This window comes from Aureobasidium pullulans (genome assembly GCF_000721785.1).
Source record: "Aureobasidium pullulans EXF-150 unplaced genomic scaffold scaffold_14, whole genome shotgun sequence".
Taxonomy (NCBI): domain Eukaryota; kingdom Fungi; phylum Ascomycota; class Dothideomycetes; order Dothideales; family Saccotheciaceae; genus Aureobasidium; species Aureobasidium pullulans.
Genome location: NW_021941034.1, coordinates 106,679 through 134,667, shown reverse-complemented (window position 1 = coordinate 134,667; position 27,989 = coordinate 106,679). Strand labels below are relative to the sequence as shown.

The window sequence follows — 27,989 nt, the reverse complement described above, 5'->3', positions numbered from 1 at the left end:
TCGTGCTTGCCATGCACGAGCCCCGTGTTCGATTCACGGCTGCGACATTCATTTTGTCTGTCGATGGGCCAACTGCTTGCCAATGGGCATTCTTCTTGCATATTTGCTCATGTCCGCTTCTCTGCTTTTGCTCGCATTTGGATTTCGCCGTGTTGTATTTGTAGTCAGTGCAGATACGCTGCCTCTGAGATGCCATTGATCAGCATGCCAGAATCCTGAAACATGGAGAAGATAATTATTTATTCGTGCAAGGAAAAAAATGACCAACATGATCGGGCTTCTTCCTCTATTCTATCGAAGAAAGCCATAGATCTATCACGCAATCAATGCGTTTCCGCTTCTATCAAAAAATGAATATCTATACGAAAGATGCCCAATTGGATCAGGCGGGGGTAATCTCTCACTCCTCATTAAGCACTTCATCATGCACACTAGCCCTCCTGCCAAAGTTCCTAGGCTGTCGCTTCAAGAATGCTCCCACAGCGCCTAGATAACCTTCATGACGCAAGAAATAAGCTTGTTTGTTTCCTTTACTCCAGAATTTGATCGCGAAGGAGAGGGTGTGGATGGTTTGACGGTGGCCGCGGATGAAGCTGCCGCCAAAGTAGATGTGTTTGAGATTGTGTTTTTCGGATTGGAGGTAGGCAATTTGACCGATGTTGTTACTGTGAGGTTGAGAGTTAGTGTGATGGATCTTCGAAGGGGTTTGGGAGGAGAAGTGCTTACCTGACTGCGTAGAGCAGACTTCGAGATATGTCTTGGGGTGCAAACATGCGGCCCTCGCCAATGTCGAATTTGCGGTCTGATTGTTGTTTTGCTGCACCTTCTGGTGTCGCTGTGTCGTATCTTTCTGGACGGTCCTCGTGTTGTGGTTGTCCGTCCTCTGCATTTTGCTCTGCCTCTCTTTTGCGCTTGAAGACTTTGCCGAAGGAACTGGCGATTGTACGTTCGCTGAGGCCGATTTTGTCGTAGCCCATTCCTTGGCCGTAGATATCGCCGACTAGCAAGTCTACGGTTGAGTTGTCGCCGGCGTCGGCCATTGCTAGCATATCGTCGAATGTGCGTGCTCCGGTGAGCAGGGAAAGTAGACCCCAGAGAGTACCACCGCCTAGTGATGTTCCGCCGATGCGCTGGAATTTCGAGGGTCCTTCGACTTTGATCATGCTCACACCGCTGCCAATGTTGACAAGCAGGTATGGGTACACATCAGCGCGAGCGTCGGTATAGTGTATAAGGTTCTCCTGATCCTCGTCATGGTAGGTAAAGACCTCATTCGGGATCTCAGTGATGAAGAAGTCCAATCCTTGAATTAAACACTCCATCTCATCTTCTCTCATGACATCGACACCCAATCTCTCCTTTATGCGATCGTAGTACTTGAAGGCACCACCACCTGTGGCCATGACGCATAGCTCTGATTGTTTCCCGCCATTGGCTCTCTTTTGCTTCTTTGTCAATTCGCGCATGAACTCGATACACGTGTCGATCTTCTCCGTCTCGAAGCGCAAAAAGTGTAGACGGCCTCCAGGCTCTTTCGCTCCGGGCTCGCGCGAGAAGTAAACGACCTTGGCAAGTGAGCCGCCAATGTCCGCAGCTACATGGCTGACAACGGAAGTGTGGTTTGGTAGGCGGATGTCGCGGCGATCATGCTCGTAGCCTTGGTCTTCGGTTCCGCTTTCGCTGGATGGTGATTGGGCCTCGCCATTGTCGATTATGTAGGCTCCGCTGACGTTGATTTTGATGGTGCCTGGGTCGACGATACTGTGTTGCATGTCTTCGGCCGAGCTCGAAACTCGCCGGCGCTTGAGCGGCGGTTGTCGGTCTGCCATCTTGTGAGGAAGGAGCGTTCGAGGAGGGGCACACGACAGCGCAACAAAATGTTGAGTCGATGAGGGAAGCTGCGATTAGAAGCTTTGTTTCGGATGTTTCGGTATTTTTGGGCAAGTGTGGAAGCTGAACAATGTGTAGAAGAACAAGAAGAGTCTCTAAAAGGGGCAGAAGGAAAGACTTGGGACAATAATGGTTCGATTGTCTTGCTCACATAATATTAGACAGCAGTCCGTGTCCCCACTACCAAACTGCCTGCGGGGCCGAACAAGTCGACCGGACCCTGTTGTCCGGGGCCGAGTTGGCCGAGGCTTCAGTTCAATTTCCACAAAAATCTCCCATCTTCAGTCGTCCAATTCGGCAACATCTCGTGTGCTGCCGAATGGGAGGAGGGTGCTGAGTACGATGCTTTGCTCCTGAGTATTATGTTCCGATAAGAGATGATGTTCATTAAGTACTATTGTGTATCACTTTTCCCCTTACACGAGACCTCTGTCTGTCCGTATCCTTTTTATGCTATGCAGACCAGAAAATGATTCCAACACTGCCCCCTTGCGAACTGCTGTCGACTGGTATACATGTCATCTAGTCGTACAAAGCCTCGAAGAAGTAAATGACACCGAAAACAAGGAAAGCGATTGCTCCGCCAAGAGTGACTGTCCTGTGTTAGCTTTGAATCAATATACCTCGTAGCAGAAGGGTTGTACTTACCAACTCTCAAGCTGACTTTGCCGGCCAGAGCACGTCCACCAATGACCGCGATACCAGTGCAAATACAGTGGCCTGCAATGGCACCACCTGTCACCCACCAGTAATCTTGTCCAGCAGCCATGGCAATGGTAGCAATCTGAGATCTGTCACCCCATTCACCGAGGAAAGTCATCACAAATGTTTGCACCCATGCAGGAGAAAGAAGGAGACCGAGAAGATTATTGAGTCCGCCAAGTGCGTTGCTGACAGATGCCTTTGCTCCACGGCCAGAAGGAGAGGGTGACCTGGAAGAGTCGGATGAAGGCGACTGTGCTCGTGCAGGCAGCTTGTGAGCACTGCGCGAGCCAGATCTTCTGCCACGACCAGCCTCGAGCACGTATGGCGAGACTGATGAGCGTCTACGGCCCTCCTTGCGTGCAAGGTGCTCCTTCTCTTCGAGTTCGGCTTCAACCTCTTGCATTTCTTCGCCAACACCAGCGTCCTTGTCCATCTCAAGACCTTCACGCAGCAGCTTACCGCCGAAGATGAGGAACAAACCTGCTGCGAGCCATGCGGTCAGGTGCTTGGGAAGAAGAGTTGGTACGGCGTGACCGAGGACTGCAGAGAGCACTGTCATGGCGATGAGAGCGGAGAATGCGCCAGAGAAGACGACAAGCTGAGGATGACGCATGGCCATGAGTGCAGCGACCAAGAAAGTCTTGTCGCCAATTTCTGAGAAAATGATCATGGTGAATGCGAGAACGAACGAGTGGAAAGGCTGAATAATGCCCTCAGATCCATCTGCAAGACCAGGTGTCACCTGCTTGCCTTCGGTGTAAGGGAGTGTTTCTTTGAGGGTGGAGCCCACGGTGTGACTTAATGATCCTGAGGATCCAGCGGCTTCCAAAGCTGCTGCGTGTGCCAAAGCGTCCTTCTCTTTTGTGTCCAAATCTGCGGCTTTTTTGGGCGCAGGGGCTGGGATCTCGTGAGGCTTATCGGGCAGGTCGGCGGGTTTCTGTCAAGTCTCGTCAGTCGTGCACGCAAAGCACGATTAGGACCATATCATACCTCAAGTCCTTGAGCTCCCTTGGGCTTTCCAACAGGGTTGATCGCATCCTTGACTTTCTCTGGTGAATCCTTGTCCATGCGCTCCTGCTCGCTGTGAGGAAGCGGAGGGGCTTCCTTGGGTGTTTCGGGCTTCTTCTCAGCCTTCTCCCCGGTTTGACCTTGCACTGCCTTATCTTTCTTGTTTCTCTCAGTAACGCCTCCCTCAGTGCCAGTAGTGCCTTCCTTCGGGGCCAGGCGGTTCACGTCATCCATGACTCCGTCGTTCTTCTCCGGAATAGCATCGAATTGTTTGGCGTCGGCTCCCTTCAACTTCGATAGAGATGTGGGTAGAGGCTTCACAAGATCCTCAGCGACCGCTACAGGCTTCTTCTTGTCCTCGGGGGTGATGTCGACAAAAGGTCCAGCATGGGGCTTTCCGTCCAGACCGTCAACGGGCGCATCCTTGGTACCAACAACAGGTTTTTGAGTGGGTGCACGTGAGCTCGAGGTGGTGATAGCGGTATAGTCCTTGACTGCGCCGGCGACAGGTGCTTTGGCTACGAGCACACCATCTTGCGCTTTGGGCTCAAGAGCTGCCGAAGAAACGAGGGCGGGTAGAAGCAGGAGCAAGACAGTCGAAGGGGGCGATCGTATTCTCATATTGGCGAATGTCCGTCAGAAAGTCCGGATCGTGTTTGTATGCGCCGTAGATATCGGTGGGCTGCTGACGAAAACAGCTTTAGCCTAAGTTTACTCCCGTTCTTGCAGTACTCGAGGCTGCAACGTTGATGAAGTCCAATGTGGAAAATGTAGAAGATAGATAATATAGAAGACGGTAAAGTAAAAGAACAGAAAGGACACAGAAGAAAAGGGAGACTCGAGGCGCACGACTGTTTTTTCAGGGATGAACAACTCAATGCTTCAGGACGGATATATCTGGAGCGGTCCACGCCTCCTTTCTACCAACTAGTATTGCCAAGCTTCGTAAGTCTCTCTTGGGAACTTGTGACAGCTCATCAGACATACGCGTCACAAACTTGTTTCGTTCAATTGCGGGCCTTGTATGATTGTCTATCTAAGAAACCCCGATTGCTTGATGCAAAGGTGACAGCTACTGAGCGCCTTCAATATTTATGCTTTCCAGTGCTTGGTCGACTTCGTATCCCAACAATATAACAACGAAACATCTTGGACCGACAAGCTCACAAAGACTAACATCGCTTGAGTCCTTGATAAACAAGTCTCGCGGCAAAGCTGGCGGTTTAGAGCTGCTAGCAAACACAGCCATCTCAAGCAAAGCCACATTGCGTTGGTGGTGGCATGCACTTTGTTTGAACAACGCGTTGGACGGAATCTTGACCTTGATCTTGGCCCTAACCCTAACCCTAACCCTAACGCCCACCTCCCTTGTTTTTGCGGAGGTGCATCACTACTATTTGTTGATATAATGATATTGAGTGTACTCTCAAACCTCAGTTTATACCTCAACTTAGCATGCGAATTTGACTCGAATTCATGGGTAGAGTTGGAGTGAAATACCGTAGGTCACGTGTTGCGCGAGCTGGAGAAAACCCAAAACGCGACGCGTCGTTGTTGCCTGTAGCCGTCTTTCTTGCACCAGAACACATCTACCACAACCCACTAAATCGCTATTTTCTGAGCTTTTGAGATGGCGCGAACGAGAAGTCAAAGTCGCGAACCTGACCCGCAAGCGTCACGTCGTGCTCCCAATGCCCGTAAACCTCAGCAACGTAAGTCAAGCTTGTGCACTCAGAACGCGGCATTCACTGGATATTGGAAACCCTGACATTCTTGACCCATGTGAGCTGTCGACTGATATGAGGTTTTAGAGCTCCGGCCTCTGCCTGAAGACGATAGTGAGGTTGAGGATAACGTTGACGGCGATGATGATGTCGATGTGGACCAACAATCAACTGGCGGACTATCTCAATCCACTGGACCGCGTTACGACACTTTTTCGCAGACTGAACTTCAGCTCCTCGACCCCGAAAATATGGAATCAAACCTCGAGGACCTCAACTCCCAAGCCAGAAAACTCCTTGCCCAATTCAGAAACCCTTCCGGACGAGCAGACGAACTGAAATCGCTCATTCGTCAGTTCCAAAATCCCGACTCAAGAGAAAGACAAAAGGTAAAGAATTGCTGGGCTGACCTTCAAGTTCTCCAATCAGTCTTCACAAGTAGTGGGGAGTATTTGAAGCCCGAAACTATTCTCCGAAGCTTGCTGAGAAAGAAACACACCCAGCCATTACCAAAAGCATCCAAGCCCTGGAGACCGGACGATGTGATCTACAAAGCGAATCTAGCCATCCTCGTACACACTGTCATGACTGGGTCTGCTGACCATGACACTATCGACGCTCTGATGGGTGCAGAGCAAATCTTTTCCTCGCCCTTCGCACTTAAGTTCGTTACTCCTGGAGGCAGAACCATGCCTGGTCACAGCAATCTCATCCCGGATACTTTCGAATTCGCTCTTGAGCTCAGAACTCAGGTGCTTGTCGGTAATCTTCAGGCCAACATGACCCAGTCTGATGCCGCATTCATGATCCGCAACGCTATGCTTGATTTTGACGACAACGACGATGACTATGGCGACGATGCGAGTGAGCATCAAATGCTCAATCATGCTCTATCCCATAATCGCTACGCCAAAGGGTGGGAGCTCCTCGACCCACATACTCTTGGGACTGAAGAGTACGCCGGAATGATTATCAGACGCGCTGGCGAGATCACAACAGCACTCTTCAGCGATATCAAAGATCCCTTCGTTGATTCATCCGCAAGCTTAGAATCCGGTTTGGCCAAGTTAAGAAAAATGTTTCCTTGGGAGCAATTCCAGAAACATCTCTTACGTTGGGCCAACTTGCGCCTCTCAGAGATTGACAACAGCATCAAACAACTGGGCGGCATTGACGAGATCGTTACTGCTTTGGAGCAAGAGATTAGAAATCGTCTTGACAACCCACATGCATACGACAATGAAGATGTGTCAGATGAGCAAGCACTTCCAAGCGTCGAGAGAAATACTCAACTTACAAGTAGTCGTGCCACACCAGCATCGGTAGCGAGGTGAATGTCATCCACGTTGAAGTAAATACAGAGACTGATGAACTGCTAGCACAAAGCGACGCGCTAAATTGTCTACACTGCTTGGAGGTCGCCCTAAACCATCCACCAGTGCACACATTTCGAGCGCCGCACATCCAGAGCGGACTCGAACGACTACACAACTTGATGCCAATGCCGAGGTCATTGACAATGTTGAGTCAACAGCTGCCCCAAGACTGGATCCAGCGGGAAAGCTGGCAAGGGCAAACGCACTTGACGAGCAAGCAAGACAGAAGAGAAGATTTATTGACCCTCAACCTGATGGGGTACGGATAGTCGACGACATCACGGACTCCCAACCTGCCACACAGACTAGGTTCCGACTGCCTGGCACCTCACGACAGCCATCAAGCAACCAGAACCTTCTTGATCCCGCTTTGCAGAACGAAGAGGAAACCGAGAGGCTGAGTGATGACGAGAACTTTTTCCAGACCCAGGACGATGCCCCTGTTGCCAGACCTCGACCAAGGCCTTCGGCTGCAGCCGTTGTAAATTCTACACAAGAAGAGCCCACACAATCAACACGCAGACGCAGGAGCTCCGAGGTGGAGACTCCAAACAAGCGAAGAAACCCAGGTCCGACCATCGAACCTTTCCGCTCAACTGGTGATGACGAAGCGGATGCCGTACAGATAGCATCTTTGAATACCAGATTGGCGGTTAGAAGAGCTCAACCAAGGGCACAAAGAGCACGCAAACCATGGGAGGACGCAGAGGTCGGAGCTTTACTCAGGTACATTCGAGACTACGGTATTTCCTACGCCATCCTCAAGAAGATCGATGAGGAGGGAAACAACGTACTCGGAGATCGTACTCCTGAGGACCTCCGCCTCAAAGCCAGAGAGATGAAGGTCAAATTCCTGATGTAAGTGTCACCAAAACCAAGAGAAATCCAACACATGTGAACATGACTGATGGGATCACAGCACGGAACAACCTCTTCCTGCAAATCTGCATCTCGTCCCATTGGGCAAGAAGGAAATTGAGAGGGTGAATAGATTTGTGCTCTATGAGCAGGAACCTCAGCGTGCGCGTAGTGATCTTCCTGCCATATCGCCATAGCAGAGTAGTAGTAATCTGTATGCAGAGGCGTGATGAGATGAGGAGCTTTGGTGTTTCTGATTTTGCACATTCTATTATCACTATTCAATTCGTTAATCTCAACAACGCTATATGTCAAGCCGATCCAATCAGTGACAGGTGATTCTGCCTTCATGACTGAAGATAACCTTATGACACAACACGTTTCTGGTAGCCATGCAGAGGAGAGTCTGTTCACTCTGCTTTCAAGTCAAGCTCGCAAGCCACAAAGTATACGCATGCAATGGTCAGGTAGTGAGTGTATGTAGGTCTTTTCATATCATTTCTACAATCTTCGAGTAACTAAGATCAAAACACCTTCCCTGCGCCTTGGATATTTCCCTGTGGTATATTTACAACAACATGCTTATAGTATTTTCTTTCTTCACATTTCTTCCTCCTGCCTGAAGAGGTAAAGCTGAGCTTACAGCTTCTGTCTCTCCATACCCTTCCAGCCGTGAGCCTCGGCGATCATCTCAGCTGCGCGCTCACCGATGGCGAGAACGGTCAACATGGGGTTGATAGTAGGCATCTCAGGGAAAACACCAGCGTCAGCAATTCTGACACCCTTGAGTCCCTTGACCTTGAGCTGATGATCCACAACGGCGAATTCATCCTTGCTCACATCACCCATCTTGGTGGTACCGGCAGGGTGGTAGACAGTGTGTGCGGCTCTTCTGCCGTATTCGGACAACTCTTCATCGGTGGTGCACTTGGGGCCGGGGGCGACTTCGCGCTTGATCCAGTCTTTGAAGGGGGCTTGTTGGGCGATCTTGCGGGCGGCCTTGAAGCCAGCGACGATGGTGTCGGCGTCGTAGCCTTCGGGGTCGGTGAAGTAGCGGAAGTCGAGGGCGGGCTTGACAGTGGGGTCGGCCGAGGTGAGGAAAAGGCGGCCGCGGGAGCGTGGGCGGGGGATGTTGGGGGTCATGCAGAATGCATCGATGGGGGTGTCGTAGCCGAGACTAGAAAACTGTTAGTTGCTTGAAAAGTCAAGGAGGCTTCAAAACTTACCGAGATGTGTTCAGGCAGAAGGGGATTTGGTAGCAGTGCATCATGATGTCTGCGGCATCGCCATCTCCGTTGTGCTTGTCGGTCTTCTCGCGACGGAGGAAGATACCGGCGTCAGAGTCCATGGTGGTCTGGTTGGCAGGAACGGGCTTGTTCAACTCCCACATGATGATGGTCTCGGGGTGGTCGAGCAAGTTCTCGCCGACACCGGGGATGTCCTTGACGACGGGAATCTTGAGCTCGTCGAGCTGCTGCTTGGGTCCAAGACCGGACAAGAGCATGAGACGGGGAGTGTCGACGGCACCAGCGCAGAGAATGGTCTCGCCCTTGGGGTTGAGGGTGTACTTGGAGCCATCTTGGAGAGTAACGTCGACACCGGTGACCTTGTCACCCTTGACGTTGATCTTGCTGACCCAGGCGTTGGTCAGAACGGTCAAGTTGGGTCTCTTCTCGTCACCACGGAGGATGGGGTGAATGTAAGCAACGGAAGCACTGCTTCTGTGACCGTTGTCGGGGTTGTATGAGACGGAGAAGAAACCGACACCTTGTGTGAGTTGACCCTTGGTCTTGATCTCCTTGTTGAAGTCGTGGATGACGGGGATGTCCATGGCAGTGGAGCAAGAGTCAATCCAGTCCAGGCAGAGCTGGTTGCGGTGTCTCTCGTGGACGGGCTGGACCGAGTTTCTGATGTTGTCCAAAAGACGGGTGAAGGTCTTGAAGCTCCATCCCTTGCAGCCCTGGGCCTCCCAACGCTCGCAGTCGTACTTGAAGGGGCGGAAAGAGATGAGGGTGTTGTGGGAAGAGCATCCACCCAGAACCTTTGCACGAGAGTGGCGGATGTGGGAGTTGCCCATGGGCTGCTCGGTGGTGCCGTAGTCGTAGTCGAGCTCACCACCAAGGAGGTTCAACCAGTCCTTGAGCAGAAGGACTCTGTTGTCCATGAAATCCGAAGGACCGGCCTCAATCAAGAGGACCTTCTTGTCAGGAAGGTAGTCGGAGAGACGGCTGGCAATAACACATCCTGCAGTTCCGCCGCCGACAATGACAAAGTCAAATTCTGGGTTTGAAGGAAGGTGTACAGTAGTCATGATGGGCTAACTATGTCCTCTAATGAATGTCGGACAAGACGAGGAAAAGAAGATGTGTAGAGAAAGAAAGAGCGAAAAGTCAGCGGCTGTCAGCGGGTGAACCGTATATAAAGCAAAGCTTCAGAAGGAGCTCGCTCTGCGACCCTCGACGATTCGACAAATGTAACTCCGATCTGTACTCGAAAGTCTAACGACCCACCACTCACGCGATTGCGGGATCTCTTAGCCGTCACTTGAACGCCTCAATCTTAACGGCATCCTAGAGTGATCCTCGACTCATGTCGTTGAGTGAAGTTTCACCTGGCGGTGCCAGGGCCTCTTTCGCTGGCCCATACAAAAATTCTCCAAAAGACGCGCGCCCAGACCAAGCACCTCACAGAAAGAGGGCTTTGGCAGGGCAGCCCTAACGACCGTAGTGGACAAAAGGTGGCTTTAGCGTCGATTGCTAGACCATATCAGTTGCTACACGTAAGGAACTCGATACCAGAAAAAGCTCGAGCTTCCTATCAAATCATCTGTCCTACGCGATGAATCTTCTTGGCCTATCGGCTACTTACTCATGTGTAAAGGTGGTTGCTGGCAAGAGTTACGTTTCGCAGTGTAGCATTTTTCGACGTGGCTTGTAAACGCTGCGACGCCCGCCTTTCCCGAAAACCGAAAACCTCAAACCCTCCACAAGTTCCTCCCTCTGCCGTCATCCTCGTTCTGGAAGCTCACACGTGAATCCTCCCACACATTTGCTCGACTATAAACTTTTCCAAGCTCGGTTTTACTTGTTCGCCTTATCAGCAGGGTCTCTCACAACCGTATTGCCAATAATCCTGTCGCCTCACCTCAAGACCAGGACTCTTCCTGTCCGCTGTTTACGACCATCATTGGAGATAAAGAGGACTTATTCTTCACAAATCAACATGACCACTTATCCCCTCCGCCAGCTTTACTACGATGGCAAGCGTCAGAACGCTACTTCGCATTCCACTTTTCAGACGGTAGACCCGGCTACGGCAAAGCCTGTGGGAGAAGTCCAGGCCGCTTCCCATGCCGACATTGATAGGGCTATTGCCTCTGCACAATCTGCTTTCCAGGCATGGTCTACCACTCCTGCAATTGAGAGATCTCGTATTCTCTTGAAGGCCGTTGCTCTCCTGAGAGAACGCAATGATGAAATTGCCAAAGTCGAAACTCACGATACTGGAAAGCCTTTCTCAGAGACCAGCACTGTTGATGTTGTCACCGGCGCCGATGTGCTGGAATACTATGCCAACATGGTCGCCTCTGGCGGTCTGAACGGCGAGACCACCCAGCTCCGCCCTGATGCCTGGGTCTATACTACCAAGAACGCTCTGGGTGTCTGCGCAGGCATTGGAGCCTGGAACTACCCTATCCAAATCGCCCTCTGGAAATCAGCACCTTGTCTCGCAGCAGGAAACTGCATGGTCTACAAGCCATCAGAATTCACTCCTCTGCACGCCCAAATTCTTGCTGAAATCTACACCGAGGCCGGTGTTCCAGCAGGCGTTTTCAATGTCGTTCAGGGAGCTGGAGACGTGGGTGCCTACCTTACTGCCCACCCCAAGATTGCCAAAGTCAGCTTTACAGGCCAAGTCAGCACCGGCATGAAGGTCGCCGGCTCAGCAGCCGGAAACATGAAATACGTGACCATGGAACTCGGCGGCAAGTCCCCTTTGATCATCCTCCCCGACTGCCCAGTCGAAAACGCAGTCGACGGAGCAATGATGGCAAACTTCTTCTCCACCGGTCAAGTCTGCACAAACGGCACCCGCGTCTTCGTCCCCAAAGCCATGGTCCCCGCCTTTGAAAAACGCCTTCTCGAGAAAATGGAATACGTTCGCGCAGGAGATGTCATGGACTTGAACACGAACTTCGGGCCTTTGGTGAGCAAGACCCACTACCAAAAAGTCCTCGATTACATCCGCTACGGCGTAAACACCGACAAGGCCAAACTCATCTACGGCGGCTTCGACAAGCCTTCTTCCACCACAGAGGCCCAGGCAGATGGTTTCTGGGTCAAGCCCACAATCTTCACAAACTGCACTGATGACATGCGCATCGTAAAGGAAGAAATCTTCGGTCCCGTAATGTCCATTTTGCCCTACGATACCGTTGACGAGGTGGTCAAGCGCGCAAACGACACCCCTATGGGTTTGGCTGCTGGTGTCTTTTCGCAGGATATCAACGCCGCTCATAAGATTGTCGCGCAATTGCAGGCGGGCATCACTTGGGTGAACACTTGGGGAGAGTCACCTGCTGAGATGCCCGTGGGAGGTTGGAAATTGAGTGGTGTAGGAGTGGAGAATGGACGCAAGGGATTGGAGGCGTGGGTCAAGAATAAGAGTACGCTTGTCGAGATGGGAGGCATCGTTGGTACTGTGTTTGCTAAGCTCTAGATGCATTCCCTGCACATGTTGTGTTTTATTCATGCGGTTCTAGTTGTAAATATCCAAATCTGAAAACGATTCATATATGCAACTGATACACGCTGAGTGGAAATTTGAATGGTGAAGATACGTGGGGCCGAAAGCGGCAGTGTAAGATATTGATGCCATGATTCGTGATATAGTGATATATGATCTGACACGCCACTTGAATATGCAGCAAGCTGACTGTCTAAAGTGCTATGTAAGGGTCCTTGTGATAAAGTCCCAGCCGGCTGAAGGTCGCACTTTTCGATAGAGTGATAAAGAGTCTCGAATAACCGAAGGCTCATCAGGATGCATTTTCCCCATTACGGCATATTCGAGCTCGTGGATGCTTATCTGTCTGATACCTGTGACATGGCATAACCCGCAACCCATGGGGTAAGCGCAGGAGATGGCGTAATTCGGCCGAAGCTGCCGACTTACAAAGTATTGTACAGCAGACGACGCAATGCAACCCAGATTGTGGCGTTTTTTGGTATAGATTAGGGCTTATCCTTGCCTTGACACAAGGGAAGCTTTCACCTCTTTGCGCCGGCCGGGATATCATAACCTCTTGTCATGAAGTCGGCACTCTTGCCTATCGGCTTGCTCTGATCTCTTGAGGAGAACAGGGTCTTCAGGTTATCGTTGTGCATCTTCCTTTTCTTTATTTCTTGCTCTTGAAGGACCTTTGCTGTCAAGGCGGCGGTGGAGGAGTTGTTGATGTTGTTGGCCTCTTTCTTGTCGACGGAGATCAGAGGAGGAGCTTCATCTGCTTCTTCACGCTTCTTGCGCTTCTTTGATTCCTTTGCAGCTTTCTTGAGAGAGTGTGCAAGGCCCTTCTCTTTCAACGTCTTGACGCGCAGAGCTAGGCGAGCGATATCTGTTGAGGCAGTAGGCAGGATCGGGATGATATCGTTGGCGGCATATTCTTGGTCGCAAGTGACGCAGCGCTCTCCAGAGACTTCCTTGATAGCAGTGGCGGAGAAGGCGTGGCCGCAGGGCACGAGGTAGACGGCCTTTTCTCCAGGACCGAGACGGTCGCCGGTGACGGGGCACTTCCAAGGGTTCTTGACGTCCTTTGCGGCGTTGGTGTCGACTTCGAACTTGATCTCGACAACGTCTTTCAAACTCTTGACAGCGCCTTGGAGGACGGCCTCAGCGTCGGCCTTGGTGGTGGTCGCATCGTCCGAAGGCAGCAAGTATTCGATAATAGACTCTTTGTTGTACAATTTTCCATTCGAGTCAGAGACGATGGGCGGAGAGAGAGGTTTGCGCGTGATGGGGTCGGTTGTCCAGCCATATTCCTGTTGTTCGTGCTGTGACTGCTTGATTTCGGTCGTGGTCGGGTTGCGCGCGGCTTCCTTGACCAATTCGCGTCGCGTGGGAATACTTCCACCGTCGTTACCCATCTCGTCTGCCGATAGCCTGAGTGTGAAATGTTGAAGAATTGTTAATGTCGCGTTGGAAGACGAGTGCCGAGATTGACTGGCTGGACGGGTATTCAGCACAGGCGCTCGGATGGATTGCATGTGATAGGCCATGACGTTGACATGGCGGGTGTGCGGTTCGACATTGTCGGCGGCAGCGACTCGATGCTCATCCACTTGACATAGACTCGACTATACACGATAAAGGACATGGCTACTACGACACTACGATAGCTGCGACATAGACTAATCATGAGCACGCCCCTGCTCTTTGGCCGCACTTGTGCGAAACACGCCTGGCAGCGACAGTCCACCGCTCTTCCCTTCTTCAAGTCGCAGGCTACTCGCTCCTTCACCTTTACCGCAAGAACATACAACCGTCCGCGATTCTTTCAAAATGCTCGCCAATTCTTCCGACACCCGCCTCCGCCCGTAAAGGGTGGTACCGCTTGTCTCGCCGCCCTCTCCCCCGCCGCCTTCGTAACCCTGAGCGAGAATGACGAGTCCGAGGATGGCTTGACAGGAGAGCAGCAGATGCTCGAGGCTTCTAGGAAAGAGCTGGCTGAGCAGGTCCCTGGCTGGGTTGGAGGCTCCAAATCTCTCCGCAAGGGCATCTGGAAGTTCCTCGACACTTGGATCATCGAGCCTATCGCGACCGGCTTCCGTTTACTACATTTGATCTTCATCTTCGTTCCTGTCATTGTCACCGTACCTGTCATCTGGTTTGGCCAGAGACAGCCTGAGAAAGACAACGAGCGATCTGGCACTCTCTGGTGGTATGCATTCTTGGTCAATGGCATGGAGAGGGCCGGTGCTGCTTTCATCAAGGTGCGTTGAGACACGGTCGACACACAGCTCAGCAACAACTTCACAGGTACTAACATACACCTAGCTCGGCCAATGGGCTGCCTCGCGAACTGATATTTTCCCTACTCAGATGTGCGCCGTCATGTCTGCCCTCCACTCCAATGCTCCCGCCCACACACTCCATCACACTAAGAAGACGATCGAACGAGCCTTTGGCATGCGTTTCGAAGACATCTTTGATGAATTCGACGAGAAGCCATTGGGTGTTGGCGCCATAGCACAGGTTTACAAGGCAAGGTTAAAGCCTGATATCGCTGTCAGCGAAGACCTCGATCCTCACGGCTCCGACACTTATCGCCAGAAATTCAAGAGAGGTGTTGACATCACTCTGAAGAGCACGCCACAGAGGACACCTTCTCAATACGTCGCCATCAAGGTCCTTCATCCCAAAATTGAGCGCATTGTTCGCAGAGATTTGAAGATCATGGGCTTCATGGCTTCTATGATCAACTTGATCCCCACCATGGAGTGGCTCTCGTTCCCTGACGAAGTCGAACAGTTTGGTGAAATGATGCGTCTACAGCTGGATCTTCGTATCGAGGCCGCCAATCTGACCATTTTCCGCAAGAACTTCCGCGACCGAACAACCGCCTGGTTCCCTTACCCATATACTCAATACACATCTCGTCAAGTCCTTGTAGAAGAATTTGCCCAAGGTATTCCGCTCGAGGACTTTTTGCAGAACGGTGGTGGTGTCTTCCAAAAGGAGATTGCGGACGAAGGTTTGGATGCCTTCCTCCACATGCTCTTGATCGACAACTTCATTCATGCCGATTTACATCCCGGAAATATCATGGTTCGCTTCTACAAGCCAGCCCAGATTGATGTCAAGGGCAGCTTCTTTAGCCGACCCAAGCCTGACCCCAAGCTCTCTACTGATGTAACAGAAGAAGTTTTGGAACGTCTACGACCGCACAGAAAGTCCAAGGAAGATTGGGGCAAGACGCTGGATCAGATCGACCATGAAGGCTACCGACCCCAACTCATCTTCATCGACACAGGTCTCGTCACCGAACTCAACGGCCTAAATCGTCGCAATTTCCTTGACCTCTTCAAATCCGTCGCTGAGTTCGACGGCTACAAAGCAGGACACTTGATGGTCGAACGCTGTCGTCAACCAAGCGCCGTCATCGACAAGGAAGTATTCGCCCTCCGTATGCAACATCTTGTGCTCGGCGTCAAGAGCCGCACCTTTGCCCTCGGCAATATCAAGATTGGCGACATCCTTAATGAGGTACTCAGCATGGTCCGCGGCCACCACGTCCGCCTCGAAGGCGACTTCGTCAACGTAGTCCTCAGTATTCTCTTGCTCGAGGGTATCGGCCGAAGCCTAAATCCCGAGCTAGACTTATTCTCCGGGTTCGTAGATATGGGCTCCACCATGTATTTTGAAGGCTTGTTGTGAGCTAATTTGTTTTCTTGTATCTAGGGCTCTTCCGATATTGAGACAATTGGGCACTTCTGGTGGTGCGGGTAACATGCTCAAGGGGGGTGATCTTTCGATGATTAAGGTATGGGCTGGACTTGAGGCGAGGAAGTTCATGCAGGCCAGTGTCGAGAGTGTGGAGAGTTTGGTTGCTCATGATCAGTTGTCTCCTAACATCTAGAGTGAGTTATCTTCGATCATGGAGATCTTTTTATGTTCAGTTGGACAACTGGGCTTTGTATTATACTTTTTTCACATCTCAACGCGGTCTGGACGTGGACAATGTGATCTGTTCTCTTCATCTTAAAAACACTACGGGTTTACACTTAGGTCGGTAGATTTGATCGCTGTGTTCTTTCGTCTCATCCTGCCATGTTGTGTCGAGTACCACTCATTCAAGATAAGAACAGGGTTGCACCATTTACCAACATTTTTTGAACAACAAATCAGTTTAATCTTTGGTTGAAAGGATTTGTCGCAATGTCTGAGTGTCTAAATGAAGTGGGAAGTATTTCTCTAGAGAGTTCTGGCAGTTATGCTAGGATTGGGTTGACATGTCGCCGTTGTTGGTGCAGATTGTAAATCACGAGCTCAGGTTTCCAAACACTTCATCAACGTGGGACATAAGCATCATGCAAACTAGGTTGACAGATCAAGAACAAAACATTAAGGAGAATCTGCTCATGGGTATACAAACTCCGGCCCCGAGGAGCACCTCTAAAGCACAATGTCCCCTAGACTAACAAAGCTGTATGTAGTAAGACCGTCCAAGATCCTCTTCAATCGAGTCAATAATCCAACCTATCACGGTGGTCTGATGTTAGTCTCACTAAGCATTTCGTATGATACTATATAGATGATAATACACATGAGGAGACCGAGCAAAAAAAAGAAGAAGACTGCCTGAGCAAAAGGGTAGAGTACGCACCACAAGGGCAAAAGAAGATTCCGACACGGGGAATTGAACCCCGGCCTCCTCGGACCTGGTTGTTCTTTCGAACGGTTTGAGAGCGAGAAATCCTAGCCACTAGACCATATCGGATGCTGTTGAAGTGATCTCCGGCAAGACAATTTATAATGCTCGTCACGTTTCGCACGTGCATGGTGCACGTCGCGTGGTCGACACGCATGTCATCCGAAAGCCGAACCACACCGCGCTACATCTAATCAGATGTCTACTTCTACAGCCACCGTCTAACTACATCGAGACACGGAACTCAAACCGATAAACCGTCTTCATCATGGACAGCTCTCTGCTAAGTTCAGACGCAAACAGTATGTCCACTTTTCACAACCTGAGATGTAGTATCATGATCATGAAGCTCACCAACCCACAGGAGTCAATGCAGCCGAACTCAACGCCAAAGTAAACGCAGCAGTACTCAAATCCGGCTCCGACTGGGATGACCTCCCCGAAGGCCATGTTCTCTTGAGATTCTCAGCCGAGCTCGGCGACATCATCAAGGAAGCTGGGTATAGCGAGATGTATGGCATTGAGCTATCAGCACCTACTGCAGAGTAAAAACTATCCCCCCTCTATACCAGAACCGTCGGTATACATAACCAAAACACGGCTAACATGTAACCGCCAAAACAGAGGACAACCAGCCCCCTTCCACACCCTCCTCATCCTCCAAAAATTCCTCCGCGCAAATGCAGGACAGGTCAATGCAGCAAGCTCCCAACTCCTCGGTGCTCTGAAATGGCGTAAAGAGTTCAAGCCCCTAGAAGTCAAGAAACAAGTCTTTGACAAGACCAAATTTCAAGGCTTGGGATATGTCACCAGATTGAAGGGTGTTCCCGAGAGCGTCAACGAGGAAGATGTCGCTACATTTAACATCTACGGCGCTGTAAAGGATACAAAAAAGACCTTTGGGTCGCTGGATGAGTGAGTGCGATCGGTGCTGGCCAGCAATACCAGACCCGGACATATGCAAAGGGGAGGGCAATCACTGACTTTTGGCTCTCGCAACACAGATTCATTCGCTGGCGCGTCGCCCTCATGGAACTAACCCTGGAATATCTGCAACTCTCTTCTGCCACACAACCCATCCCAGATTACGGAAAGGGATCCGACCCCTACCAAGCTCTGGTAAGCAGCAACACACGAAGCATTCAGAAACTTATGCATCCTTGCCTAACTTCCCCCATTCGCAGCAAATCCACGACTACCTACGCGTCTCCTTCCTCCGCCAACCCCCCGAAGTGAAAGCCGCTTCCCAAAAAGCCATCCAGTTGTTCTCCGCCCAATACCCGGAAACCCTGTCCAAAAAGTATTTTGTCAATGTGCCCTTGGTCATGCAGTGGATGTTTGGGGCCATGCAGGTTTTCATGGCAAAGGAGACGGTGAGGAAAATGCAGTGGATGAGTTATGGGGAGGAGTTGCATAAGTATCTTGGTGCTTCCGTGGGGAAGGAATATGGTGGGCAGGGACCGGAGCTTGAGGAAAATAGTGTTACGCCTAAATATGAGGGGGAGAGTGTGGATGTGGATATGGATGTGAACAAGGCTGCTAGGGAGAAGGAGATGGGTGTTTGAACAGCTGGACTTGTGACGGCCTTTATGATTGTTTTCCGTTGTTTTGATTTTATTGTTTAGTGCCAGATACCTATGACTGTTGTTTTGTCATCCGCAAGTAATGATAATATTTTCTTTTTTTCATCTATCAACCAATTTGAAGCGTTGGCAGCCATCAGGGGACAAGGACTCAAATTGGTTCCTCAGACATGAGTAGCACGGGAGAGCTATTGCTCTTCCCATCCCTCTTCCGTCGTGAACTCCGAACGCTCTACGAAAACCTCAAATCTTGTGACATTATTTCGTCAGGTATGCTTTCGGGGTAGAGGCACAGTTGGTCTCGAGAGGACCAACCATGTTGCAGAAACAGCATGCATACTCGACGGCCGCCCATGATGTCAGAGAAATCGGCATCAACAGAACAATTCCAACATGATGATTGGAATGTCACAGCAATGAAGCATGTAGAGAGTCATAGGATTCATTCGTACTTCGATGATACTCTAGGAAAGACGTGACAACTCATCAATGACGACTGGCACTCAAAAGACTAAGGATATTCAATCTCTCACCAGTACCAAGTTTTGTCTTCCTTGCAAAGTGGATACAATGCAAATGCATCGCTCTCGAATATTTCCTCACTCAGGCTCTTGTCTCCTTCCCAGAAGAAAGCAGGAATGCAAAAGTCAGACTCTGTTTCCCAAGCCGACTTGGAGACTCTGCGCATGTTGTTACCATCTCCGAAAATGCTCTGAACAGGCTCTCCGTATGCGGTTGGATCGTCCAAGAATGAATCTCTCAATGGAAGCGGAAGAAATTCCATACTCGAAGATGCCGAGCTGAGCATCGAGACACAGTTGCTTGGAACTTCGTCTTCAGGTGACAGGAAAGTCCAATCGTACGTCTCTGCATCGTGCTCAATCATGACAACCTCTTCCGACCAACCGACAGCGGAGTCCTCGATCCATTCGGCAGCTGGTTTGCCATCCCAGTCAAGAACAGGCTCGTTGTTCCAATTGCCAAGAGCGTCGTAAGGCCAGTCCATGACAGGCTGATTTGACCAATCCACCTCAGAACTGTTCGCCTTGCCACCAGTCGAGTCATTTTGTGACACTGCAGGCGCTCTTCCTTCCTCGCATTTACGTAGCGACCGAGAGAATTCCAGGATTTGTTCAATGAGATCATCTTCGATCTCCTCGTGCTACAAGGTACATCTTGTTGATTGCGGCTTGTGGTTTTGATGCTCAGACTCGGTCGGTTTAGGCTCGAAAGCCAAGTCGGCGGTCAGGTCGAAAGGGTCGACCTCACGAAATTGTGGTAGCTTTGCCGCTACAAATGGCGAAGAGGACAGGTCGTCATCATATTCCAGAGTATCCAAGCGGATAGTGTTCAAGTCGATACGCGAAGCAACTGGAGGCTTCGAGGTCCACGAAGCCACAACAGGGCCTTCGACGGAAGGAATAGCAAGGCGGCAATTGTTGGTGAGTTCTGGCAAGCGTACTTTCGGTGGGGATTGAATGGAGAGACCGAGCTCGGTTGCGGTCAACAGAGATATGGATGGCGTAGGCAGAGGTGCCAAGACAGTCTTCTTGGGAGGGCGTGAGAACAAGATCTCGAGGTTCGACCAGTCTGTATCGGATAAGGGCTGGAGACGAGAGGTAGGTGTGTGCACAGGGGAAAGTGCTGGAGGTTCCCACTTGACCATTTGCATAGGCTTGGTGTGAAGCTCGGGTAGCTGTACGTTCGAGGTATGCTTGTTTGCCCGGATCACGTCGTCAACACGACTAGACAGCTCGGCATCCAGAGTAGCAAGCTGGAACCCAAGGAGTTCCTTTCTCTTGTGATCTCTCGCTCTTCTGCGTCTTGCAAACCATCGAGATTTGCGGTCGTGGATATGCGTCAATGGCTCGAAATGGTTTCCTTGACCGTGTCAGTATACCTTTATAAGACGAGACATTTGATACACACTGTTCGGATGCTAGCCGGAGGCAACAGCAAGAGGAGGTTCCATTGACCAGTCAGGGGTGTAGGTCGAAGCAGCTCCAGCATTTGCACGAAGTCGATGCAACTTCTCTCTGCGAGTCAGACGTCTTGAATCCGGAGCCATGTTTCGCTTTTGAACAGAGCCGCGTGAACGAGCCATGATGATAGGTATTCTAGGCGAAAGATAGGAATAAGTTTGGAGATCAGGGTTGATGGTGATGCAAGAAGTCCAAAAGGTTGAAAGTTGCAGAGCCCGAGAGGTTGACTAACGATGTGTCGCGCCTTCCCTACCTTGCACACTGAGTTCAAGAGAACATGGCTGAATCGAGAGGCACGTGGTCTTCAGTACCTGCCTCTGCAACGTGTAGAATCATAGCCACTTATCCATGCATTACAAACCTGTCAGCAGGTAGCTACACTCTGCGAAGAAATGTCTGTTTGACAAACAATGTATTGTGATGTTGCTTCCATGGCTGCGAAACGACAAGGATGATTACAAACATTCATAGAAGGAATACAACGATGGATTGGATGCTTTGACGCGACTGCCGACAAGATACGACGATACGAAGGCTTGATGGCTTGGTCTGCACTCTCAGATGAGGTGGGCATGACTTGAAGTCGATTCTGTCTCCTTGGACAAGCAATACGGATGATTGACTGATCGCCATAGCGTAATGGTGCTTTTTTGCGAACCTCGGGACACGCGATGGTCCATGAGGTGGCAGTTTCTCGGATCAGGCGGAGGATGCTTGACACGATAAAGGAAATGCGATGCGGGGTGCCAAAACACAACGTCACAGGCGGAAGCTAAACAAATGTATTTTTGGCACAACGGCGAGCATAGCAGTGCATGTACTCGCGAGCATGGAGGACAGAAAGTCGCAAAAGAGCAACGAGTTTGGTACGAGATCAAACGGGCAGTTCTATGTATCAAGATCGGCATAACAGACTGAATGTGGCTTGTGGAATTTTCAAACTGGACCTGCTTTGAAACGCGTCAGTTCCTGCAGATGGACCGTGCCCTCAAGAAAACCAGGGTCCTGGTTGGACGTGTGCAGTCGTCACCTTTTTTCCTTCTGGTTGAATCATTCTCGCGTCTTCCCTCGGCTGTCTTGTTCATCTACTCAACATCATTTCTGAGACTGCCACGTATCACTATCTCGAAGATTGCGACTCTTGAGCCTCTGCGACGGCGAACAATCGACAAGCGTTCTGTGTCGAATCTCTTTGGTATCCATCTACCATCCCCAGGTCCCACATTCATTTCACCTCTGTAGATCCGACAGATCGCCAAGGCACACGACTCGCTGCTAGTCCGCAGAGTCACCGTTTCAGCAAGAGCTTGGTACGAGAGGCGAGGGTTGGTATAAAAGCAACACATCTCACACTAGGCCAGAGGCTCATTCCGAATTTGACATGTCCTTGAGGGGCAGTAATTCACACCGTCTGTCTCGTCAAGGCTTCTCACCAATTCCACACGAGAACATGAACAACGGTGACGCGACTATCGACATTCCTCTGCAAGAGGTCCATTCGACCCAGCACAGGAGTGACAGCTCAACACCCTTCGCCAACCAGGGCGACAACCTCTCAAAAACAACATCACGTCAGCCACCACGCACAATTGGCGGACGAAGAGCAAGAAGGGCAGGGAACAACGAATCTGTCGGCTATGATGGAGAAGAGGACACTCTGAACCGTATGGGCAGAATCTACAACAAGATCCTCAACTTCAGCATCATCACCCGCTACTTTGTCTACGTCTCGCCATTGGCTCTCTGCATTGCCATCCCTATCATTGTTGGAGCTACAGCTGCTCCCCATGCAAAGATTGGCGGCGTGCCCATTGTCTGGTTCTTTACCTGGATCGAGATTGGTAAGTGGTTGGATTTATGCCTTTGGACCGACCTTGACTAACACGCGACTAGTCTGGCTCAGCTTGTGGGGCTCCAAGATTGTCGCCCACTTCCTTCCCTTCGTCTTCCAATTCGTGGCCGGTGTAGTCAGCTCTGGCACTCGCAAGTATGCTCTTATCATCAAGGCGCTCGAAATTCCTCTGTCTCTGGCAGGATGGGCCATCACTTCTTTGGCAACATTCATTCCCGTGAGTTTGGACACGTTGGCAATTATGCTTTCCGCAAGACTGACATCTGCATAGCTCATGACACGCAATCCCTACGGCCGCGCCCACAATCAAGCCATGACCCACTGGATGAAGATCATGAACCAAATTCTCGCTGCATGTTTGATAGGAACTCTCGTGCTGCTCGTTGAGAAGTTCTTCATCCAGCTCATCAGTATCAACTACCACCGCAAGCAATTCAATGCTAGAATCAAGGACTCCAAGCGCAACGTCTTCCTCCTCGGTCTGCTCTACGACGCCTCCAGAGCTCTCTTCCCAGCATACGAGGTCTTTGCTGAGGAAGACTACATGATCGCCGATCAACTCAATCTTAGCATGTTGGGTGGAAAGAACGCAAACCACAAACGCTCCGGTTCAGTCACGCCTTTCCGCCTGTTGCAGAACGTTGGAAGATTCGGTGACCAGGTCACTTCCGCTTTCGGAAACGTCGCCCAGGAGATTACTGGAAAGCAGGTCTTCAACCCCAACAGCGCACACTCGATCGTTACTGGCGCCCTCGAGAAGAGACGTACCTCCGAAGCTCTGGCCAGACGTTTGTGGATGTCCTTTGTCATGGAGGGCAAGGAAGCCCTGTTCGAGGACGACATTATCGAGGTTCTTGGTGACAACCGTAGAGAAGAAGCCGAGGAGGCCTTCATCATGCTGGATAAGGACTGCAACGGTGACATCTCTCTCGACGAGGCTGTCCAGCAGGTCATTCAGATCAGCCGTGACCGCAAAGCTCTCGGAACCAGCATGCACGATGTCGACCAAGCTATCAACGTCCTCGACAGACTGCTCATGGTCATCGTCTTCATCATCATTATCTTTACCTTCATCGCATTCCTCAACGCCAGCTTCACCACCACTCTGGCCACTGCTGGTACCACCCTTCTTTCCCTGTCCTTCGTCTTCTCCGTCACCGCCCAGGAAGTCTTGGGATCTTGCATTTTCTTGTTTGTCAAGCACCCTTACGACATAGGAGATCGTGTTGACATTGGTTCCGATCACTTGGCCGTCGACCACATCTCTCTCCTGTTCACCGTCTTCCGCCGAATCAGCGGCACGGAAGTTGGCAAATGTGTCCAGATCCCGAACAACGTGCTTAACGGACTTTGGATTGAGAACGTCTCTCGTTCTAAGCTCATGAAGGAACAGCTCACTCTTGACGTCAGTTTCGATACCACGTTTGAGGATATTCAACTTCTCAAGAACGAACTCATCAACTTCGTCTCCGACAAGGACAACAGCCGCGACTTCCTTCCTGAAATTGACGTTGAGGTTTTGGGAACTTCTGACATGTCCAAGTTGCAACTCAGAGTCGAGGTCAGACACAAGGGTAACTTTGCCAACGAGACACAACGTGCAGCTAGACGCTCCAAGTTCATGTGTGCTCTTGTCCAATCTATTCGCAGAGTTCCCATCAACGGTCCTGGTGGCGGTGGTGACGCACTTGGAGGCCCTGCAAACCCGACTTACTCGGTCTCTGTTTCGGATGGATATGCCACCGAAGCTCGTGAAGCCTCTGCTGATACCAAGGATAAAGCTAGACTCGTGCCTAACAAGAAGGTCGAAGAAGCTTTGAGCCCCAGCCAGACACGTTCCAAGAGCACGGGTACAGGCCCTCTTGGCCTCTCAGCAAAGGAAGCCGCAATCGTCGATCATCTTCACTCTCAAGCACCTGGTCTGGACACCACTCGCGACGAACCGTGGATGGAGAACGGCAGTAGCACTTTAGACGAGCGTTCAAACTCGGATCGTGCCCAAGATATCGAAGAAGTCAGAGGTTTGTTGCAAAGAGAAAACACCAAGGGCAAACGTCGTCCTTCCCAGGCAACAAGATCTCAACAGCCTGGAGTGCCGACAATCATCGAGTCAATGCCCCCTCCCGTCGCATATACCGGTTACGCTCAAACGGCCGAAGCCAGTCTTGATGTCGACGACTACGAACAATACCGCACCCAAGCTCAGGGTGGCCAAGGTCAAGGATTGAACCTCACCATCCCCAACACTGGCCCTGCTCTTCCCACAAGCCCCTCAGCTTACGTGCAAGGTTCCAACTACGTGGACATCAATCGAACGACATCCGGACGTCAGCCATCTGGCCAGAATGTTGAGATGAGACAGATGGGACGCAGTCCCAGCAACCCTTATCGCCAGCAATCCACCAGAAGAACCTCTAACCCTTACGACAGTGATTGAATCTCTTCCACGACCTAGATGAGGAAATAAAAGTTCGAATTGCTGGTCGACTCGGATCTCAGCGTTGCTCTGAGCACATTTTTTCACTTTTCGGCATCAGCATCAGCATGTTTTCTTTTCTTTTTTTTGCATTGCTTGCTCGTTTGGCAATTGCTTTTGTTTATTTGTACATTCTTTGTGCATCGCACTTGCATGAAAAAGCACGGCACTGGAGTTTTCTGATTCGCATTTCTCGAAAGAAGGGCCATCGGTGTTGTACATAGCCCCATCACTTGTTTTATAGATCGACAGTAGAAACAGTTCATTTCCAACATCAAGACAATGATTCGAAAAGAAACAAGCGCTCTCATCAATTCATCTGAAATCTGTACAAAAGTCTGCGTGTTTGATCAGAAGCTAGTTCTGAAGGTCCGTACACCTCCCATCGCTGCTGACAAGTTTCTTCGTCTCAAAGATATCCAAAATCCGATGTCCTGAAAACCGGATCTTCGAACGGCAAGAAGGAATTCGACAGCCCGAAATCAGGTATCATGAAGCCATCATTACCACCTCCATAATCATTGTGCTGTCCTGCTCCTGTTCCACCAGCACCTCCACCAATCATATCCATCTGCGCCACCGCCGCCGGATCCCTATAATGCTGTTCATTCATATACTGAAACCCGCCATTGAACAACTGAGCAGCAGGTTGCGTAGGCGTCCTCATGGACGCCTCCACCATCTTCTCCAACCCCTCGGCCATAAACCTGACCAAATGGAACTTCCCCGTCGGCATTTGGCGCAACTGTGCCACGAGGCGGTTTATCAAATCATGAACGTGTTGGCGCTGGACCAGATCGCCGTCGTATTTTGTAGTCATTTGGAGGAGGAAGCCGCAGGCGAAGGCGATCATGGTGTGTAGGTAGTGGGGCATGCCTACGAGTCCGGAACGCATGTCTGGGTCGGATAGGAGGACTTCGACGATTGTGTTTGCGGCGGAGACGGCAGAGGAGGCAGAAGGGCGAAAGTAGGGCGGGATTGGGGCGGTGGAGAGGCCGCGGAATATGTGGCTGTGGAGGTGGAGGCGGGCTAGGTTGGAGTGGAGAAGGACGCCTTTGGATGGCCAGTCTCCGATATCATCACGTCGTTCTGTGGTGCACTGGATCAGTTTCGTAGAAGGTAAAGGTAGGGTTGTCTTGCTTACTGAGGTGTTGATACCAAGTTTCTACCCAGCGGTCGATTTGGCGGTCGAAGGAATTGATATGTTCGGTGAGATTTTGAGGTAAGGTTTGAGTGTCTCTGCTGTGGCGGTCGAAGAATTCACGGATGGTGCCCATGACTACCATCAGGGCTACCTGACTTGCTGTTCGTCGATCTTGCTCGACTGCAACTCGAACTTCCAAATATCGTTCCCAGCCTTGGAGACTTGGATCATCTATTCGTATTGTTGTTGGTCGACCATAGAGAATGCTCAAGTGTTGGTCGCAGATGTATAGCATATACCAGAGTCGAAGACAGTCTGCTGCATCTTCTGAGCCGTCATTTAGAACTCGATAATAGTTTGAGCTCAAGTTGATCCCCATGGCTCGTCGTATGGCGTGTCCGGAGAGTGTGTAAGACATATCGCTTAGCCAGTAAGATCCAATACACATGGCTCGTAGATCTTCACGATCAATACGACGAACGAACATTGATTCTGCAAGTACACGCTTGAACTCTCGACAACATGGCCCGAAGAGCTGGTTGCTATTCGGATCATGTAGTGCTGCGACAGTCAAGATTGCATTGGTGAGAGCAACCGAGCGTCTTCGTATGGATTGTAGATCCTTGAATTTGTTCGCGATGCTGTAGGCGTAGTGATCCAGTCGTTGAAGATAGAGTGTTGTTAGTCGTTGCGCATCTTCGAGAGAGACGATACCCTTGGAAACCACATCCGATCCTTCATCCGCTTTGCTTTCGTCTCCAGAGTTCTCTGCTCGTAACGAACGCAATCGTGTGATCTGATAGAGCGATTCAATAGGGACGTTCTGCAGGGACTCGGTCTGAGGTGGTAGTTTTGGTGAATTGTCGCAAGAAGGGCCAACATCTTCGACTTTCTCGACTACGGTGTCGTCGTATGGCGATGTTTCTTGAGGGTCTTCAGCTGCTGACGGTGCTTTGAGAGGCTGCAGCGCAGGCATTGAAAGTCTTTTTAGGATATCCTGTACAGCTCCGTGCATGTTCGATATATCACGGTGCATATCATCCTTCCATTGCGATCTCTCGCTGATCAAGGTTTGAAGACTCTTGTTCAAAACACACGAGAGTCCTCTCTCTATACAACGTCGACATGGCGGCTCTCCGTTGTTGTCCATAAGACATTTGATCTGTACCAACATAAGTGACCCGGTGCGGAAAGTCGTCAAAAAGATCGGCACACCTTTTGCTTGCGACAGGCAGCACATGCTTTCACTTTTCGTGATATTTGAGGCCCATTAGGAGAATCCTGCTGCAAGTGGATCTGTGGTGGAGACATGGACGTAGCGTTTGTAGCACTTCGGGAGCCCTATACGCATCTGATAAGCTTCTTTGTATGAAAATCAAGATCCGATACCAATTACCGAGTTCATGTCGAGTAAGCCTTGAGCGGCGTTCGCGACGGACCAGGAGCGTTTTGACATGAGGAAAAAGCAGTAAGAAGTAGGTGTTTCAAGCCGACAACAGAGTAGCTCTCGATGTCACGCGTCTCATGTCTTCCGTTATCCGAGAGACGATAATAATAAAATTGCGGTTTGACAAGTAGAAAGGTATGTAGCTCTTGTGTCCAGCAACTGAGAACCCCAGGCCTTCGAGATCTCCTCGTGTCTCCGCGAGCGGAGTTGCAGCGCGGGGAAGGAACGTGTCTTGGCGCGATCGGATGGCATTGCCGACACGGCTTGTTTTCACTTCTCGACCTTCCAAGGAACTCTTTCTTGCTTTGTCCCGGAATATTATCTTGCAATCATATTGTTGGCGGCTAAACATCTTGCATGAACAGTTCAAAGCTGAGCAAATGTTGATGCAGCCACTTCTCACACAGCGCGAGCAGGTAACTACATGCTGACATCAGAGCTTCCGTATCCGCATGTGACTGAACATATGGACGCGTCTGGAGTGCATGACCGGCTATGATGGGACAGCAGTAGTCAT

The 27,989-nt window shown here is 50.7% G+C and overlaps 12 protein-coding genes across 12 annotated transcripts; 5 read left to right on the top strand and 7 right to left on the bottom strand.

The window, feature by feature from the left end:
- Nucleotides 1–19: 19 nt before the first annotated feature.
- M438DRAFT_366935 (pantothenate kinase pank) lies at nucleotides 20–2,011 on the bottom strand. Its single transcript, XM_029907920.1, has 2 exons — nucleotides 727–2,011; nucleotides 20–665 (listed from the first exon to the last, which is right to left on the bottom strand). Exons 1-2 carry the CDS (start codon nucleotides 1,827–1,829, stop codon nucleotides 401–403), a joined length of 1,368 nt encoding a protein of 455 aa, XP_029758607.1. The 5' UTR covers nucleotides 1,830–2,011; the 3' UTR covers nucleotides 20–400.
- Nucleotides 2,012–2,302: 291 nt separating this feature from the next.
- M438DRAFT_300429 (UPF0016-domain-containing protein) lies at nucleotides 2,303–4,517 on the bottom strand. The gene is made up of 3 exons (XM_029902068.1): nucleotides 3,586–4,517; nucleotides 2,539–3,532; nucleotides 2,303–2,483 (listed from the first exon to the last, which is right to left on the bottom strand). The coding sequence occupies exons 1-3, from the start codon at nucleotides 4,222–4,224 to the stop codon at nucleotides 2,413–2,415; spliced, it is 1,704 nt and encodes a 567-aa protein (XP_029758606.1). The 5' UTR covers nucleotides 4,225–4,517; the 3' UTR covers nucleotides 2,303–2,412.
- Nucleotides 4,518–5,054: 537 nt separating this feature from the next.
- M438DRAFT_322391 (uncharacterized protein) lies at nucleotides 5,055–7,881 on the top strand. The gene is made up of 4 exons (XM_029902959.1): nucleotides 5,055–5,315; nucleotides 5,415–6,657; nucleotides 6,707–7,561; nucleotides 7,623–7,881. Exons 1-4 carry the CDS (start codon nucleotides 5,234–5,236, stop codon nucleotides 7,756–7,758), a joined length of 2,316 nt encoding a protein of 771 aa, XP_029758605.1. The 5' UTR covers nucleotides 5,055–5,233; the 3' UTR covers nucleotides 7,759–7,881.
- A 193-nt stretch (nucleotides 7,882–8,074) lies between these two features.
- M438DRAFT_347201 (alcohol oxidase) lies at nucleotides 8,075–10,148 on the bottom strand. The gene is made up of 2 exons (XM_029905846.1): nucleotides 8,788–10,148; nucleotides 8,075–8,738 (listed from the first exon to the last, which is right to left on the bottom strand). The coding sequence occupies exons 1-2, from the start codon at nucleotides 9,870–9,872 to the stop codon at nucleotides 8,201–8,203; spliced, it is 1,623 nt and encodes a 540-aa protein (XP_029758604.1). The 5' UTR covers nucleotides 9,873–10,148; the 3' UTR covers nucleotides 8,075–8,200.
- Nucleotides 10,149–10,349: 201 nt separating this feature from the next.
- On the top strand, nucleotides 10,350–12,317 carry M438DRAFT_347200 (betaine aldehyde dehydrogenase). The gene has a single exon (XM_029905845.1). It carries the CDS (start codon nucleotides 10,784–10,786, stop codon nucleotides 12,278–12,280), a length of 1,497 nt encoding a protein of 498 aa, XP_029758603.1. The 5' UTR covers nucleotides 10,350–10,783; the 3' UTR covers nucleotides 12,281–12,317.
- A 514-nt stretch (nucleotides 12,318–12,831) lies between these two features.
- M438DRAFT_277732 (DUF602-domain-containing protein) lies at nucleotides 12,832–13,704 on the bottom strand (the record flags this gene model as incomplete). The annotated part of the gene is made up of 1 exon (XM_029900946.1): nucleotides 12,832–13,704. The coding sequence occupies one exon, from the start codon at nucleotides 13,702–13,704 to the stop codon at nucleotides 12,832–12,834; it is 873 nt and encodes a 290-aa protein (XP_029758602.1).
- A 65-nt stretch (nucleotides 13,705–13,769) lies between these two features.
- Nucleotides 13,770–16,344, top strand: M438DRAFT_347197 (ABC1-domain-containing protein). The gene is made up of 3 exons (XM_029905844.1): nucleotides 13,770–14,550; nucleotides 14,615–15,948; nucleotides 16,019–16,344. The coding sequence occupies exons 1-3, from the start codon at nucleotides 13,975–13,977 to the stop codon at nucleotides 16,194–16,196; spliced, it is 2,088 nt and encodes a 695-aa protein (XP_029758601.1). The 5' UTR covers nucleotides 13,770–13,974; the 3' UTR covers nucleotides 16,197–16,344.
- Nucleotides 16,345–17,175: 831 nt separating this feature from the next.
- On the top strand, nucleotides 17,176–18,553 carry M438DRAFT_322378 (phosphatidylinositol transfer protein SFH5; the record flags this gene model as incomplete). The annotated part of the gene is made up of 5 exons (XM_029902958.1): nucleotides 17,176–17,290; nucleotides 17,353–17,533; nucleotides 17,613–17,903; nucleotides 17,993–18,107; nucleotides 18,173–18,553. The coding sequence occupies exons 1-5, from the start codon at nucleotides 17,257–17,259 to the stop codon at nucleotides 18,551–18,553; spliced, it is 1,002 nt and encodes a 333-aa protein (XP_029758600.1). The 5' UTR covers nucleotides 17,176–17,256.
- Nucleotides 18,554–19,100: 547 nt separating this feature from the next.
- M438DRAFT_336939 (uncharacterized protein) lies at nucleotides 19,101–19,577 on the bottom strand (the record flags this gene model as incomplete). Its single annotated transcript, XM_029903938.1, has 1 exon — nucleotides 19,101–19,577. One exon carries the CDS (start codon nucleotides 19,575–19,577, stop codon nucleotides 19,101–19,103), a length of 477 nt encoding a protein of 158 aa, XP_029758599.1.
- A 156-nt stretch (nucleotides 19,578–19,733) lies between these two features.
- Nucleotides 19,734–20,675, bottom strand: M438DRAFT_336938 (uncharacterized protein; the record flags this gene model as incomplete). The annotated part of the gene is made up of 2 exons (XM_029903937.1): nucleotides 19,734–20,452; nucleotides 20,669–20,675. The coding sequence occupies 2 exons, from the start codon at nucleotides 20,673–20,675 to the stop codon at nucleotides 19,734–19,736; spliced, it is 726 nt and encodes a 241-aa protein (XP_029758598.1).
- Nucleotides 20,676–21,624: 949 nt separating this feature from the next.
- M438DRAFT_322375 (uncharacterized protein) lies at nucleotides 21,625–25,176 on the top strand. Its single transcript, XM_029902957.1, has 3 exons — nucleotides 21,625–22,394; nucleotides 22,447–22,622; nucleotides 22,677–25,176. Exons 1-3 carry the CDS (start codon nucleotides 21,935–21,937, stop codon nucleotides 24,840–24,842), a joined length of 2,802 nt encoding a protein of 933 aa, XP_029758597.1. The 5' UTR covers nucleotides 21,625–21,934; the 3' UTR covers nucleotides 24,843–25,176.
- A 114-nt stretch (nucleotides 25,177–25,290) lies between these two features.
- Nucleotides 25,291–27,175, bottom strand: M438DRAFT_277622 (uncharacterized protein; the record flags this gene model as incomplete). Its single annotated transcript, XM_029900939.1, has 2 exons — nucleotides 25,291–25,970; nucleotides 26,026–27,175. 2 exons carry the CDS (start codon nucleotides 27,173–27,175, stop codon nucleotides 25,291–25,293), a joined length of 1,830 nt encoding a protein of 609 aa, XP_029758596.1.
- Between the last annotated feature and the right edge of the window lie 814 nt (nucleotides 27,176–27,989).

Coding starts and splice junctions, on each gene's coding strand:
- M438DRAFT_366935 (XM_029907920.1), bottom strand. CDS start 1,829: ATGGCAGACCGACAACCGCCGCTCAAGCGCCGGCGAGTTTCGAGCTCG. Junction 666..726: donor AGTCTGCTCTACGCAGTCAG/GTAAGCACTTCT, acceptor TCAACCTCACAG/TAACAACATCGGTCAAATTG.
- M438DRAFT_300429 (XM_029902068.1), bottom strand. CDS start 4,224: ATGAGAATACGATCGCCCCCTTCGACTGTCTTGCTCCTGCTTCTACCC. Junction 3,533..3,585: donor AGGGAGCTCAAGGACTTGAG/GTATGATATGGT, acceptor GAGACTTGACAG/AAACCCGCCGACCTGCCCGA. Junction 2,484..2,538: donor CAAAGTCAGCTTGAGAGTTG/GTAAGTACAACC, acceptor AACACAGGACAG/TCACTCTTGGCGGAGCAATC.
- M438DRAFT_322391 (XM_029902959.1), top strand. CDS start 5,234: ATGGCGCGAACGAGAAGTCAAAGTCGCGAACCTGACCCGCAAGCGTCA. Junction 5,316..5,414: donor TGCCCGTAAACCTCAGCAAC/GTAAGTCAAGCT, acceptor ATGAGGTTTTAG/AGCTCCGGCCTCTGCCTGAA. Junction 6,658..6,706: donor ACACCAGCATCGGTAGCGAG/GTGAATGTCATC, acceptor ATGAACTGCTAG/CACAAAGCGACGCGCTAAAT.
- M438DRAFT_347201 (XM_029905846.1), bottom strand. CDS start 9,872: ATGACTACTGTACACCTTCCTTCAAACCCAGAATTTGACTTTGTCATT. Junction 8,739..8,787: donor TTCTGCCTGAACACATCTCG/GTAAGTTTTGAA, acceptor ACAGTTTTCTAG/TCTCGGCTACGACACCCCCA.
- M438DRAFT_347200 (XM_029905845.1), top strand. CDS start 10,784: ATGACCACTTATCCCCTCCGCCAGCTTTACTACGATGGCAAGCGTCAG.
- M438DRAFT_347197 (XM_029905844.1), top strand. CDS start 13,975: ATGAGCACGCCCCTGCTCTTTGGCCGCACTTGTGCGAAACACGCCTGG. Junction 14,551..14,614: donor CCGGTGCTGCTTTCATCAAG/GTGCGTTGAGAC, acceptor ACATACACCTAG/CTCGGCCAATGGGCTGCCTC. Junction 15,949..16,018: donor GAGCTAGACTTATTCTCCGG/GTTCGTAGATAT, acceptor TCTTGTATCTAG/GGCTCTTCCGATATTGAGAC.
- M438DRAFT_322375 (XM_029902957.1), top strand. CDS start 21,935: ATGTCCTTGAGGGGCAGTAATTCACACCGTCTGTCTCGTCAAGGCTTC. Junction 22,395..22,446: donor CTTTACCTGGATCGAGATTG/GTAAGTGGTTGG, acceptor ACACGCGACTAG/TCTGGCTCAGCTTGTGGGGC. Junction 22,623..22,676: donor CTTTGGCAACATTCATTCCC/GTGAGTTTGGAC, acceptor ACATCTGCATAG/CTCATGACACGCAATCCCTA.